The sequence below is a fragment of the Hirundo rustica genome, chromosome 11, assembly GCF_015227805.2.
Source record: "Hirundo rustica isolate bHirRus1 chromosome 11, bHirRus1.pri.v3, whole genome shotgun sequence".
Lineage (NCBI taxonomy): Eukaryota > Metazoa > Chordata > Aves > Passeriformes > Hirundinidae > Hirundo > Hirundo rustica.
In genome coordinates this window covers 12,630,628-12,643,277 of record NC_053460.1, presented here as the reverse complement: position 1 = coordinate 12,643,277, position 12,650 = coordinate 12,630,628, and the positions used below count along the sequence as shown (strand labels likewise).

At 44.9% G+C, this 12,650-nt stretch overlaps 1 protein-coding gene across 2 annotated transcripts in view; it reads right to left on the bottom strand.

Moving 5' to 3' along the window:
- ZNF423 (zinc finger protein 423) overlaps positions 1-11,573 on the bottom strand; it is a 226,238-nt gene extending 214,665 nt beyond the window's left edge. The window contains exons 1-2 of one of the 2 annotated variants that reach the window (XM_040075307.1): positions 11,555-11,573; positions 10,699-10,949 (exon numbers count right to left, since the gene is read on the bottom strand). In XM_040075307.1, the coding sequence (XP_039931241.1) occupies positions 10,699-10,738 (40 nt within the window). In that variant the 5' untranslated portion in view covers positions 10,739-10,949; positions 11,555-11,573. Of the gene's footprint in view, positions 1-2,759; positions 2,897-10,698; positions 10,950-11,554 lie in introns of those variants that run through there. The other variant, XM_040075308.2, reaches the window with a different exon arrangement.
- Positions 11,574-12,650: the final 1,077 nt, after the last annotated feature.

Genomic DNA, 12,650 nt, shown 5'->3' with positions numbered 1-12,650 from the left:
CCAAAGCCACTGAAGACAGCAATTTCTCTACCTGCCTTTTTGTTTGCTCAAGTTTTGCACCACATTGGCTTTGCTCTTGCCAATCAGACAGCAGCAGGTTTTAAGCCACTAGTCTGATGTCTTCAACTCTGCCACTGACTGCTACTACAGACAGAACATTTCTTGGATGGCCGTGTGCGGGGATACAAAAACCTCATTTACAACTTGGCATCTCAAGGAGGACAGGGTGGTACAGCAGCAGGTGACAAATTAAAAGCTCATTTTTCTATGCACTTTCTTTGGAGACACATTTTGAATAGACGCACTGGCAAGAAGGAAAATCATAGCTCAGGTACCTCTTTATGAAAATATGCATTTTGTCTTTGGGAGAATTCCTGGTGCATGTCAGAGCAGCCAGCAAACCCCATTTGTGAGCGATCTGCCCGCATAACACCAACAGCCCCACCACCAACACAGCATCTTTCTGCCAATTGCAGGGGGTTTGTCCCCCCCAGGCCCTTGAGCAGCAGCTCCTGCTGCAGCCAGGGACACCCAGCTGTGCAGCCTGGCAGCTCCCCCTCCGCAGCACCCTCGGGGCACTGCAAACCAGGCACACCGTGCCTCTGCCATGCATCTCTCAGGGGTGGGTTTTTTTCAGACCCTCACCTTTAAGTTCAGGCTTATTACTCAATTTACTTATATTGAGGCAAATGAAAAAAGAAGCTCTCTGTGAAGTGTTTGAGACCAAAAATAGCAATCAAAATAAATAAAATGGGGGTTCTAAAACAAATCTCAGATATCTGTTATCAAGCAGGAAAGAAAACACCCTTGAAATTGTAGGAATCAGGTCAGTGGACGAGACTCAGTACAAGATTCAAAGACAAGCACTCAGAATTTGATTATAAAATGGCTCATAATGCATTGTACCATACTCCGCAAGTACGCTCAGAATCAGACCCAAGTACTTCCTTATCTTTAAAAAACAGGGGGGAAAAAAAAAAATCTTTGAGGCAACAACTTTGGCATCCAGAGTTGCCTGCTACATTCTCCACAAAGCATCTGTGCCAGAAACACGGCATCTTTTTCTATATAGGTCTAGTATAAACATAAATAAGGTGCAATAACACAGCTCTCCTTCTCTGCTCCCCCATCCCACTATTTTCAACACTCTGCCACATCCCACATGCCCTCTGGGGGAACAGCCTGGTCAGTAAAAGCAAAGAAATTATGAAGGGCAAGGCATGCCATTTTCCTAGAAATAAAGGAGGCCGTGAGCAAATTACCCAACTGAAATGCATCCACAGAATTCAGCAATAAATAATACACAAGCTTGGCATTACTATGTAATCCAGTATCTCTTTACTCATGTGAGTAATCTAATGAAGGAACAGAAATTCGAGTAATAGCTTGAATAAGTAAATTAAAACAAAGCTACATTTAGCTATCAAACAAAATATCCACAAAGCTGCTGCTTTTTTCAGTACAGCAGGCAGGCTTGTTCATAAGAAAAACTTCCTTGCATTTTGCAATCATGTTAGTTGGACCAATAAAAGATATTACCTATTCCTCTAAGCTTTCTCCTTCATTTACACATGAACACACATCACATACTATATGTATTTGTGTACATTCACTTAGTAAGCGTTGAAAGCTTTTTCCATTTACCAACCTGATTTCCTCTTCCCTGGAAAACCTTAAACAATTGTGAGTCCTCACAGACCAAGTTCAGATACTGCCATGATCCTAAAATAGTTGAAACACCAAGAACTGATGACTGCAATCACACTTGTCCTCTAATGTCTCTATATTAAACAGAAAATAACTATATACCACAACAAATGCACTCCTCCAGGCAGGAAAGTACTGTCATTGTCTAGTAAGAGCAGAAAAGCTATTTTGTGTAGGTCATTTGCACATCTCGTGGGGTCTTTTCTGCTTATGCATAATCACACACTTTTCCATGGAGCTGGAATCACTTTTTAGAGCTGTTCTTCTCTCAGTCTTTAGATTTAAACTTACAAATAACATAGATACAGCTCCAGGTAAGTCAACCTCTCTGCCAAAGCTTTACACCTAATCATCAGGCACCCTCCATATTCAAATGGTAGTAACAGAATTCCTACTTTTCCTATTTTGTTTCTCTCTCTTTTTAGTGTTTCCACTTCCCAAAATATGAAGTTCAACCTTATACCATGTTTTTTCTCTACCTCCTTTTAGTTTTCCATTTTTTTCAGCCAGGAAAATGGAAGAAGGCAGAATCACACTCACTTTCTCTCATGTAAATCTGTACCTGTTTACAGCAACAGGTGTTAAACACAATCCAGGTCTCTTGGGTTTCCCCAGTGCCATCCAGGAGCTCCCACAGCCCTGTTGCTTCTTCTGTACCTTGAACCTTCCCAGTGCTCCCCTGGAAATCCTCCCAGCAGCAATCTCAGAGCCAGCAGAAGAAACAGGAGACATTCTCTCCAGCACTATATACTGGATGACTATTCCCATCAAATATGGGAATAATCATTGCTGCTCCTACTCCTTCAATTGCAGTGCAAGGAATGAAACGAAATCCCAATCCCCACCAAGACCTGTAAGAAACAGTACCACAAAAAACACAACAGAGCCTTCACCCTACAGCTGATAAAAGCCTACTCACAGTCTTCCAACACAAACCTCAATTAACAGAACTACTCAGAGAGCTCAGACTTACACTTAAACATACAACCCAGCTCCAATTGCTACCAAGGAGAGAGGAAAAAAAAAAAAAATATATATATATATATACTCACACTAACAACAGCAAAAACAGATGCACATCCAACAAAATCCCCACCTCTACACGGCACCACTCCCTTTTTAAAGCACATGACAAGTCTGTCTTCATGAACATTATCCTCGTTACCACTCAGCTGCCCACCATGTGAAGCAGCAATCAGCAGGTAGATGCTTGCCTAATCTGCCTCAGTAGTAACCCAGAAAAACCTCATCTCAGCCAGGTGAGGATCATCAAGAAATGAACAGAGCTGCAAATTTCACCAGTCCTGGTGAAGGGTGCCTGGACCCTCACCCCAGTCTCTAAATTACCTGTAGGCAAATACTACGTAAACCCAGTAACAGCTTTTGTGAGTCCAATCGATTGAGTGGTTAAACTTGTACAGTCAGCAGGCAACCAAGGGAGGCATATATTTTAATGGTAGATGTGGAAACAAAGGAATTTTGATTAGCCTTGGGACTGGAGGGGGTAAAAATACTGGTTTAGGATTTTCCCAGGATATGCATATTAAGAACTTGTCTTTTTGCCCTCTGTGTAATTTTTTTTAATATTTGGAAAGCAGAATTAGGCCACATTTGACCAAACCTCCAGAGCCTAGCAGGAGCCAACAGAGACCGGAGCACAGCGACTTGTTAATTCTTGTACTTTTACTCATAACAGGATTTCACTAGTGAGCAACGCATTTTCTGCAGTGCTATCAGAGGCTTAAACAAACTGTTTCTCTACAAGCAGGGATCTTTCCCTCTGCCTCGCTTTAAAACCTGAACGCATTGTTTACGTTCTCTATCATGAACCAGAAATAACTTCTGTGTAAAGAAACTCCAACTGTTACACTTCTGAAGCAGCCTTCGTTATCAGTGCCAGACTCAAGGAGAACATGACTGCGGGTGATGCTACAAAGAGAGACGAGATCAACCCTACTAGAAATTGCCCAGGAGAACACGCAGGTAGGGTGGGTTTAAATGAGATCACGACTGAGATTATTTCACCTCCAGCATACCCAAGTGAGCCCTTCAGGTCTCCTGAGTGGCCTCTATCCAGCAAAGGAAACACTTCTCTGCCACAAAGGCTGCCTTACATTTGTACTTGCCATGCGGCTGCAGTAGCAATAAGTCCTTTACTGTTTGTTCAGCTCTTGAAAGTCCTGTAAAGCATTCACCATTCACCTGTCACACTGCACAAACTGAGCCCTTTGAAATGAAAATCTGAAAGTAAATGTGTTAGTCAACGGCTGCTGCTGCAACAAGAAGCGAGCCCGACACCAGCGCAAGCCTTCAGGCAGGTAATTCACTTCAACACGAGACCAGCGAACAACAGTATGTTTTATTTAATTAGGATGAACAGAAGAGATAAACCTCACAGCAGGGCGGGTAATGACAACATTTCAAAAATAATTCATGCCCAGGTAACAAAAGGGCAAATTTCAATTACATGAAACAGCTAAAAAGTTGACTTAATTCATCCAAGGGGGAAGAGGGAAAAAAATTAATAATTGTACTGCATATGATTAACAAGTGGCATTTACAAGCTCTACAAATTGGTCTTTCTGTTGCCTAATCTGTAGCTAGAAAGAAAAAGGTTTTCTTTCTAAGCAAGTGCAAACAGTATAATGAAGGTACTTATGGCTAGATTCAGATGGGTATTGCAGTGCTACCCGAAGTAAGTCCTTCTGTGGAAAGCTAACGCCATCCACCAACCCACTGTACCCACAAGGAGATCTGTGAGCCCATCCCAAATGGCAGCACCCACTTTCCAACACCATCAGGTCCCTTTGTTTACATTTTTGAAAACAAGCCATTGCAAGAGGTTGAAGCCTGAGCCTTCTGTAGCTAGAAATGTCACAAGAGACCTTTAGTCCCTGCACATCCTTCTACTCCCCAGAATAATGTGACTCCAATAAGCCACCATAATTCACTGCTGCACACACATATATATACATCTAGGCATTGTCAAGAAGATGTAGTACTTAAAACTCGCATCACCTTTTTTGTCTAAGAGAAAAAGGAACTAGCTTCTCTCCATTTACTAATGGACATCAGGAAAGAAAATGCGTGAGAATCTACTTCTGGGCTCTAAATGTATGTGGAATAAATGCACACAGAGCTCAGAACTGGTCCTCACTTGGCTCCAGCTCCCACCCACGCTCTCCGAGTCCGTGTCCACCAACGCACGCACCAAAGCCAGGCCCTCCCCTCCACCACCATTTGTCAGTCAAGATTTAGCAGGAGTCTCTAACAGGTTTTATATTAGTAGTATTTCATTTCTCCAGCACATACGAGGGAATATAATAGCCACTCTTTTTCAGAGGCATTTACGGAGAACACTGATGGAGTGATGAAGACCTGATATAGGCATTTTATAAGACAGCTCAATTATTGTGGGTAATTAATAATATTTTGTGAAAGAGAACGTTATTATACATATGACGCATGAGACCAGGAGATTATTTCTTTTTCAAAAAAAGAGTGGTTTGTATTTTTCAAATCATCTAAAACTGATTTCACAAATCAGAACTGGAAAGCAAGAAAAATTAACCAATTCAATAAAAATAGCCAAGTAAACAATTGCAAGTGCACTTATCAAATAGAAGTAAATATTAATTCTACAGCATGTGAAAATCTTGCCATTCACAAAGCCAGCAGGTGAGGTAGGGTTTTTAAAACGTTTACGGTAGTAATTGATCACTGGGTACCACCTCAAGCATTCAATTTAGTTAATTTAACCAAGCTCAAACCACTTATCCACATTTAACCTAAAAGTTGATTTGGCACCAAACAATAGAGAAAACCAAGCCAAAGCCACATCTACGATAAGACAATCTGTATTTACACAAGCTTAACACATCTACAAAACATCATTTTTATATCCAATTCAGAGGATGGCATGAACATCTGCTTTCACTTCAAGACATTAATTTTCAATTATTGAAGAAAAACAAAATAAATCCTGACAAATTACTGGTAACTGTAGAATCTTTTGTTACTCTATTAGTTTATAATAGTAATTTAGAAATCCTACAATTAACATCCTACAAGAGGTCTCTGATTTTTTTTTTTTTTTTGCATGTGTCATCTGAAGCAATTCAGCAGTGAATGATGCTCTTTAACTTGCACTGCTTGTACACAAATATTTTTGAAGAAAAACGTAGGAAGAATTCTTCAAGAGCTGTACAATGGTAGTTCTTCTTCAATGCCTTTAGACATAGTATCACTAAAAATATGAGATTTCTATTTTCTTCCCATTTATATTTAAACATTTTGTGTTACCTTTCCCACTCTTCAATTTTTGGCCACGTTTATTCATTATATTCACTGAGACCAATGGGAACAGGCCGCAATTAAAAGGTGTTTGCACACAGGCAGGAGTTTCAATCAGTAAAACCAGTTAAATACCACCCAGATCCTGTCCAGGAGAGCATACCAGAGGGAGAGAAAGGCAGGAAAATGGGACTTGTGGAGTTCAGAGGAGAACGCTGCTAGGCTTGTAGCAAAATACACAGGCAAAAATTAAAAACTGCAGGCTAATCCCTGAAGGCAGTGCTCGGAATACTGCATGGATTCAAACGCTCTCAGGGCACCAGCCCCACAATGAAACACCAACATCTCCAATTATTCCTAATCCCCCAAAAGCTACACTTGATAAAGAACAATCAAGAGCATAATCTTATTTGATAAGAGTTTTATCAATTTTAGCTGCTGCTTTTACTGTATCAATAAAATTCCACCGAAACTTGAATGAACTGTAAAATTAAAGGATAATCGCACAAGTCTCTTGTATTTGGCAATTATGATTATACTTGTCAAAATTTAATTTGTAGAATGTACTGTTCCAGTACCTTCAGGTTCTTCTTTATCAACTGGGAAAAAAGGAAAATTATATCTTTAAGACAAGTATGAAAGACATTGTTACTTCCACAGTCAACTCTGTAACTGAGCTCCGACATTGTATAATTGACTTTGCAAGCAGAACAACAGCAATATAACAAAGAAAATGTCAGTGTTTTCACAGCGCTAATCTATAGCACTAGGAGGGCCTCCTGCTGTCAGCCAGAGCTGACAATACAATAGCTTTCAAAGGGATATTACCATCATGCTTTTATTCTTGACATCAATCAAGACAAAGAGAATCCCTTTCACAAGACATTCAAAATCAAACCTTTGTATGAGCAGGTAGGTAAAACAGCATTCCTTTAAAGAAGATCATTCATAGCAATCAACTAATTGGAACTCAGCAAATGGTTGAAGTATTTTTATTTACTTTGCAGATAACGAAGTAATGAGCAACCCCCCTTTTCCCTTCTTGACTGACACAAATGAGGCAGGTAGGGTGTGAATCAAAAGTTTCTATCAGCATTTTTTGCCAACAGAAAGCAAAAAAAATATGACAGCAATTCTGCAACTTCAAGTAGGATAACAAATCTAGAGTTAATTAGTGCATTCTTTTGCAAAACAGTTTGATTACCAACTAGCACGTTTATGCACAAAATACCCCCGCAAGCTGACAGCAATTTGCAGAACTGTCAAATTCAGCAGCCAAAGCGCATCTGATGCTTAAAACCTTGTGCCAATGCGAGCCCAGTCCCACAAACGGCAGTCCAGTAATGCCTCAATTACCATTACACGGGACTGGAAACCCACGGGTTGCTGTTACCCGCATCTCAGCACCGCGCCTTCCAGAACCACCCCCGAGCACGAGAAGCTGCAGTTTGACCGAGGGGAAGAAGGAAGAGCTGCCCTCCTCAGCCTCCTGGGGGGACTGGCTGTCCCCCACTCCCTGCAGCAGCCAGCACCAAACAAACTTTTAAGGACACTGGTGTTAATATCAGCGCCCATCAGCTGTAATGGGGGACAAGACAGAGTGTTTGACACTGAAAGTTGCGTTTTGTTTTGGGGTTCAGGTCCACGTGGTTTTAACAACACTGAGTAAGGTGTAACTCTTCCTTACAGAGAACCAGAAAAGCTCTCAGCAGTTGTGGTTACTGGAAACAGGGCAAGAGTCTATGCTGAGGAAAATTACTTTTATGGGCTTCATCTGTGATGTGAAGTAAAGCTTCAGAAAGTATTTCACTCCATCACTGCTAGTACCACACTGTCCTCTAAGTATTTATTTTGTAAACCAGCAAAGACTCAATGCTCACACTTTTATTCCCTTCTCATTGATGTGAAACCACCTTCCCTTAAGCCAACATTGTCCCCAGCCACCAGCTATAAGGTTAGTATCTTCAAGTTCGCACAAACTAATGGTGAAAACAAATCAGTGAATTGTATTGCAAATCATAAATCCCATGTCAGGGGGAAGCCCAGGGCTACTGCTGGAGTTACAGCTGCAGGAATTACTGTAAGTTTCTGCCAGGCTGAACCTGAGACCTGAAAATACAGCACAGGGGCCACCTGACCTGCAGCTGTGCTGGCATCCACTTTGGGTTTGCTATCACTTCATTTTCAATAACACGCATCTAAGACATGTCAACATTCGATACTTCTGTCAAAGTCCATCACTTCTTTAAAGGCAGCATCACTCCCACTTGAAGTGCAGGCAACTTGCTTTTTGCAAGCAGAATAATCCCTTTCATCACAGGCACAGACTGATCCTATTTTAGTGCATAATCTTTCTGAATGAAAAAGGAAACACAAATCTCGTAGTGGTTAATAAATAGCAAAGCTGCTATACAAAGTGAAATAAAAGATGGAAAAGAGAAAAATGTTAAATTATTTTAAGTCCTAAATGCCACACATATATCCACATAATTTATGCTTGTTTTCTTCTCAGTTGAATTGGGAAACCTATGACCTCAGAGTGCCTTTATTTATTACATCTCAATTATTTCCATGGAAACGTGTACTGTGGCAATCTACTGGGTTGCCAGCTCCCTAGACCACAAAATGTATACAACAGACTTTTCACAAGCAGAAGATATGGGTAAATAGAAAGAAATGAAGAATTTCTTTATCCTACATGGACATATGAGCTGCCTCCTATTATACAGAATTTCACCCAGATTCAGCTCATTCTTAGGCTCCCCATTAGGCAGCTCAAGCTAATACCTGTAATTTACATCCAGTTTATGCTGAAGCTGGAAACAACATTTTTTTGTGCCTAGAGACCTCAGAAATATTTAGAATCTTTAAAAACTGGTCTTCACCCAGCTCACTGTTGCAAAGACCTTCTAGATATTTCTGCATTACAGGAATAGTGTTTCTCAGCTATGACTTGCCAATAAGCTACCTGCTTTAATTCATAAAAGTGATCATGTAAATAGCCATCAGTTCTATATCAGAATTAGAGTCAAAATTTCATTATAAAGTATCAACCACTTGCAAGAGATAGTGCTGCCTTAAAAGTAATGAGGAAGAAAACAAAAGAGCAATAAATGGTAAATATCTAACACTGTATGTCACAAGATGTCAAGGTTTACTAACTGAGATTCTGGAGCAAACACTGTTTGCACAGTCATCGAAGTATTTCCTGAATGTTAAATGTGACACTTTAGCACAGGAAAATATTTTAAACTCCAGAGGCCTGGCCACTAAATGTGATCCCATCATCTGAGAGAAGTCATGACCCAAGGCCTGCTCCACTGTTCTCAAACTGCAATTCTTTTAGTTTCAAACAATGTATTTCAGAGTATCCCCTAGAAATAGCTCTATCTCTGGCCTTTCTTCTGCCCAGAGACTGTAACATTCATCTGCCAATGACTGAAGTAGCTCCTTTAGCAGATTGTCTGGGATTGCGGAGGGTCACAACGCCACGCTGCAAACCTGCCCCACACCACAATGCTAAAAGGTGCTCTTAGTTTGGGGAAGAATGATTAAGGGGGTTGTACAAAGATGAAGGACCGACTTCACAAAAACTTGATAAACATTTGAAGCACATAGAACTTATATTGCAATTATCTATTAAAAAAAAAAATTTCACAAATAATATAAGATGGCCCTGGATGGGGTTTCAATTTGTTCTTTAGCTGGTCGATTAACTGCACGCTAATTTTGCCCACTAACGAGTTATTTAATTATAAAAGCTTCAGACTTTTTGTTTCCTCTTCTGGGCATCCAAAGTTCTGATCCTTTTGTGCTTCTACAACAAAGCCTCCGGTCCACTGAGTTTGCGACTTCTGCTTTGTGCAGAGGACAATAAAACCTTCCTCAGCATCAGCTAACCTCCTCGTGGCTGGGAGCGAAAGGCTTCGGCAATCACGCTTTCTCTCCCGCACCCATTCACTTAAAAAGCTGGCAAGGCGTGCAGTACGGAGCGGGGCTGGTCTCGGCCCTCCCTTTACGTTTCTCCAACAGCTGTTTTCTTAGGGACGTAAACAGGAGATTTTAAATACCGCTCCGCTGGGCATGGAGAAGAATACGCGTAGTTTAATGTCTAACCTTTACTCATAAAGCCGTTACAAAATTTGGCCATTGTTTCTTCAAGCTCAAGCAAATTCTCAACCCCTAACTATGAGATCGGGTTTAATTCTCCCCTTCTTTCACCACCCTTGCGCGCATTGGACAGAAGGAGCAAACAGACGGCGCTACTATTCCCAATCATAAAGGAACATTAATTTCGGGCTAACCGGCTAAAACGCGAGTGAGCTCATTCCTCCCTTCCCCGGCCCGCCGATGCGCCACCGCACCCGAGCATCACCGCGAAACTTTCCTCCCTCCCCGCCTCAACGATGCCACCGGATTCTTTCATCAATTATCGCGACACGTGCCGCCGGCGAGTCTCGGCCGGCACCGCGGTGCCCACACAGCCCCGGAACGGACGGCGGGCGGGCGGATGCCCCGCACGGGGAGACGCCGTCCGTTCCGGGGGGGTCTCCGCCACCACCAGCCCGTACCGGGGGGCGATTCGCAATCCCCGCCAAGCCGGGCCCCGGCCCTGATTGGCCGCGTCGCGGCGGCGGAGGCGGCGGCGGCTGCCCGGGACCGGGCGGCGGCGGCGGGGGCCGGCGGAGGATGCCTTACCTTTCACCGAGCGGGGCTTGGCTTGCTTCCTCCTGGACATGTCCGGGCGCCGTGGCTCGTCCTCCTCCTCGTGTTCCTTCTGTCCCTTCCTTCTCTTCCTCTCCCTGCCTTCTCTCTCGCCCCCCCGCCCCCCGCACCTCCAAACTTTGCGAGGCGAAGCGGTAGCAGCGGGATCGATTATTTGATTTTCTCACTTCTTTCGCCTGTTGCAATGCGGCAAGTTCAACTCCTCTTTCCACCCCCTCGGGCACCTTCCCCCGGGGAAAAAAAAAATTTAAAAAAAAATTTAAAAAAAAAAGAAAATAAAAAGAAAACAAAATAAAAAAGAAAGAAAGAAAAAAGAAAGAAATATCGCGGGCGCAACAGTTGCAAATTTTTTCCCTTCTTTTTTTTTGATTTTAGGGTTGGTTTTTTTTGGGGGGGGGGTTGGGGTTTTTTTTTTTTGGTCCTTCCTTCCCGCCCCCCCCTTGGATGTGCAAATTCTACCGACGCAAAGCGAGCCCGGCCCGCGCCCCCACCCGCCTTTTTGTTCTCTTTAAAGTTTGCAGGCGCCCTGCGGCTCAGTCCGGCTCGCACTTTCGGAATAATAAAAAAATTTTTAAAAGAAAAAAAAAAAAAAAAAAAAAAGCAGCCGAGCCCTGTGCTGGGTCCCTGGCCGTGGGGTGGGGGAGGGCGCACGCCGAGATCTCAGTGCCTAAACCCACGAGGAGCTCCGGCCCCGGCAATCCGGGGCGCTCCGGGGGTGCGACCTTGTTGCGATTTTCCTAAATCCTCCCTCGGCCGCGCTCGGCCCCCTCCCTCCCTCTCTGTCCGCTCGCCCCCGGCTGCCTCTCCCTTCCTCGCCCCCGCCGCTGACCGGGGAGGGCGACGAGTCCTTTTTTATGCTGGCGGCGGGGGCCGAGGGGCGGCCGCCCCGTGTCCCCTGCGCGGCGCGGCCGGCCGTGCGCGGCGCGGAGCTGGAGCTGGAGCTGGGCGGGCGGGCGGGTGAGCTCCCCGCGGCCGGCCGCGCTCGCCGCCGCCTTCCCCTGCACGCACGCACTTCGCGGAACAAGGTAAGCGCTTCTTTGCATCGATGCCGGGGCCGCTAGCTGCCTCCATGGGTTATTCGCTGGAAGGTGGCACCGCTCCTGCCTTCATTGCTGCCGCTGCTGCCGCTGCTGCCCTGGGTTTTTATTTTCTTTAGCTCTCGCCAGCCTCCCTCTCTTTTCTTTGTCCTGGCTCCTTTTCCTCCTCCTGATCTTGCTGCTGGGGCTGCAGTGCAGACACACATAATAAAGCCAGGCTTGGCTGGAAATGTAGCTGAGTCCCAGCAGGAGGATGTGAGGAGTGGAGTCCCGGCGGGGGAGCGCTCTGATCCCGTAGGGAGCCCCGCGCAGCCTGCGCCGATCAGACGGAGAGAGAGCCAACAGCACCGAGCCATGGACGGCCCGGGAAATACAGCGGCCGCCCGCAAAACGCGGACCGCCGCCGCGGACCGGACTCGCGGCCGCGCGGAGCCGCCGCCCCCCCGTCCCCCCCCACCCCGCCCCGTCGGGTCCGGCCCGGCCCGGCCCGGCTCGGCCGGCGATGAGTCCGCGGCCGGGCTCGCAGAGCGCAGCCCCGCACGGACGGGCCGGGCCGCCCTTGATCTGCGCCGGGGCGGGGGCACTGAAATCCCCCCCGAGTGAGAAGGGCTCAGCAGCCGCGGGAAAAGTCGCGGGCGGTTTTTAACACACACACACACACACACACACATACACACACCCCCCTCCGCTGCTTGTTTGTGCAGGGCTGGAGGGAGAGTTACTTTACTCTGCTTTTCCCAAGGTGTTATATTTAGCAGGACCTGGAGTCGCCCGGGCCTCTCCACTGGGGAGGCATCTTCCAGAAAAATCTGAACTTGTCATCTCATGGAGCACTTGGCGCCAAGTTATGAATGAAATTACTCAAGATAAACACTCCATCAGTTTCCT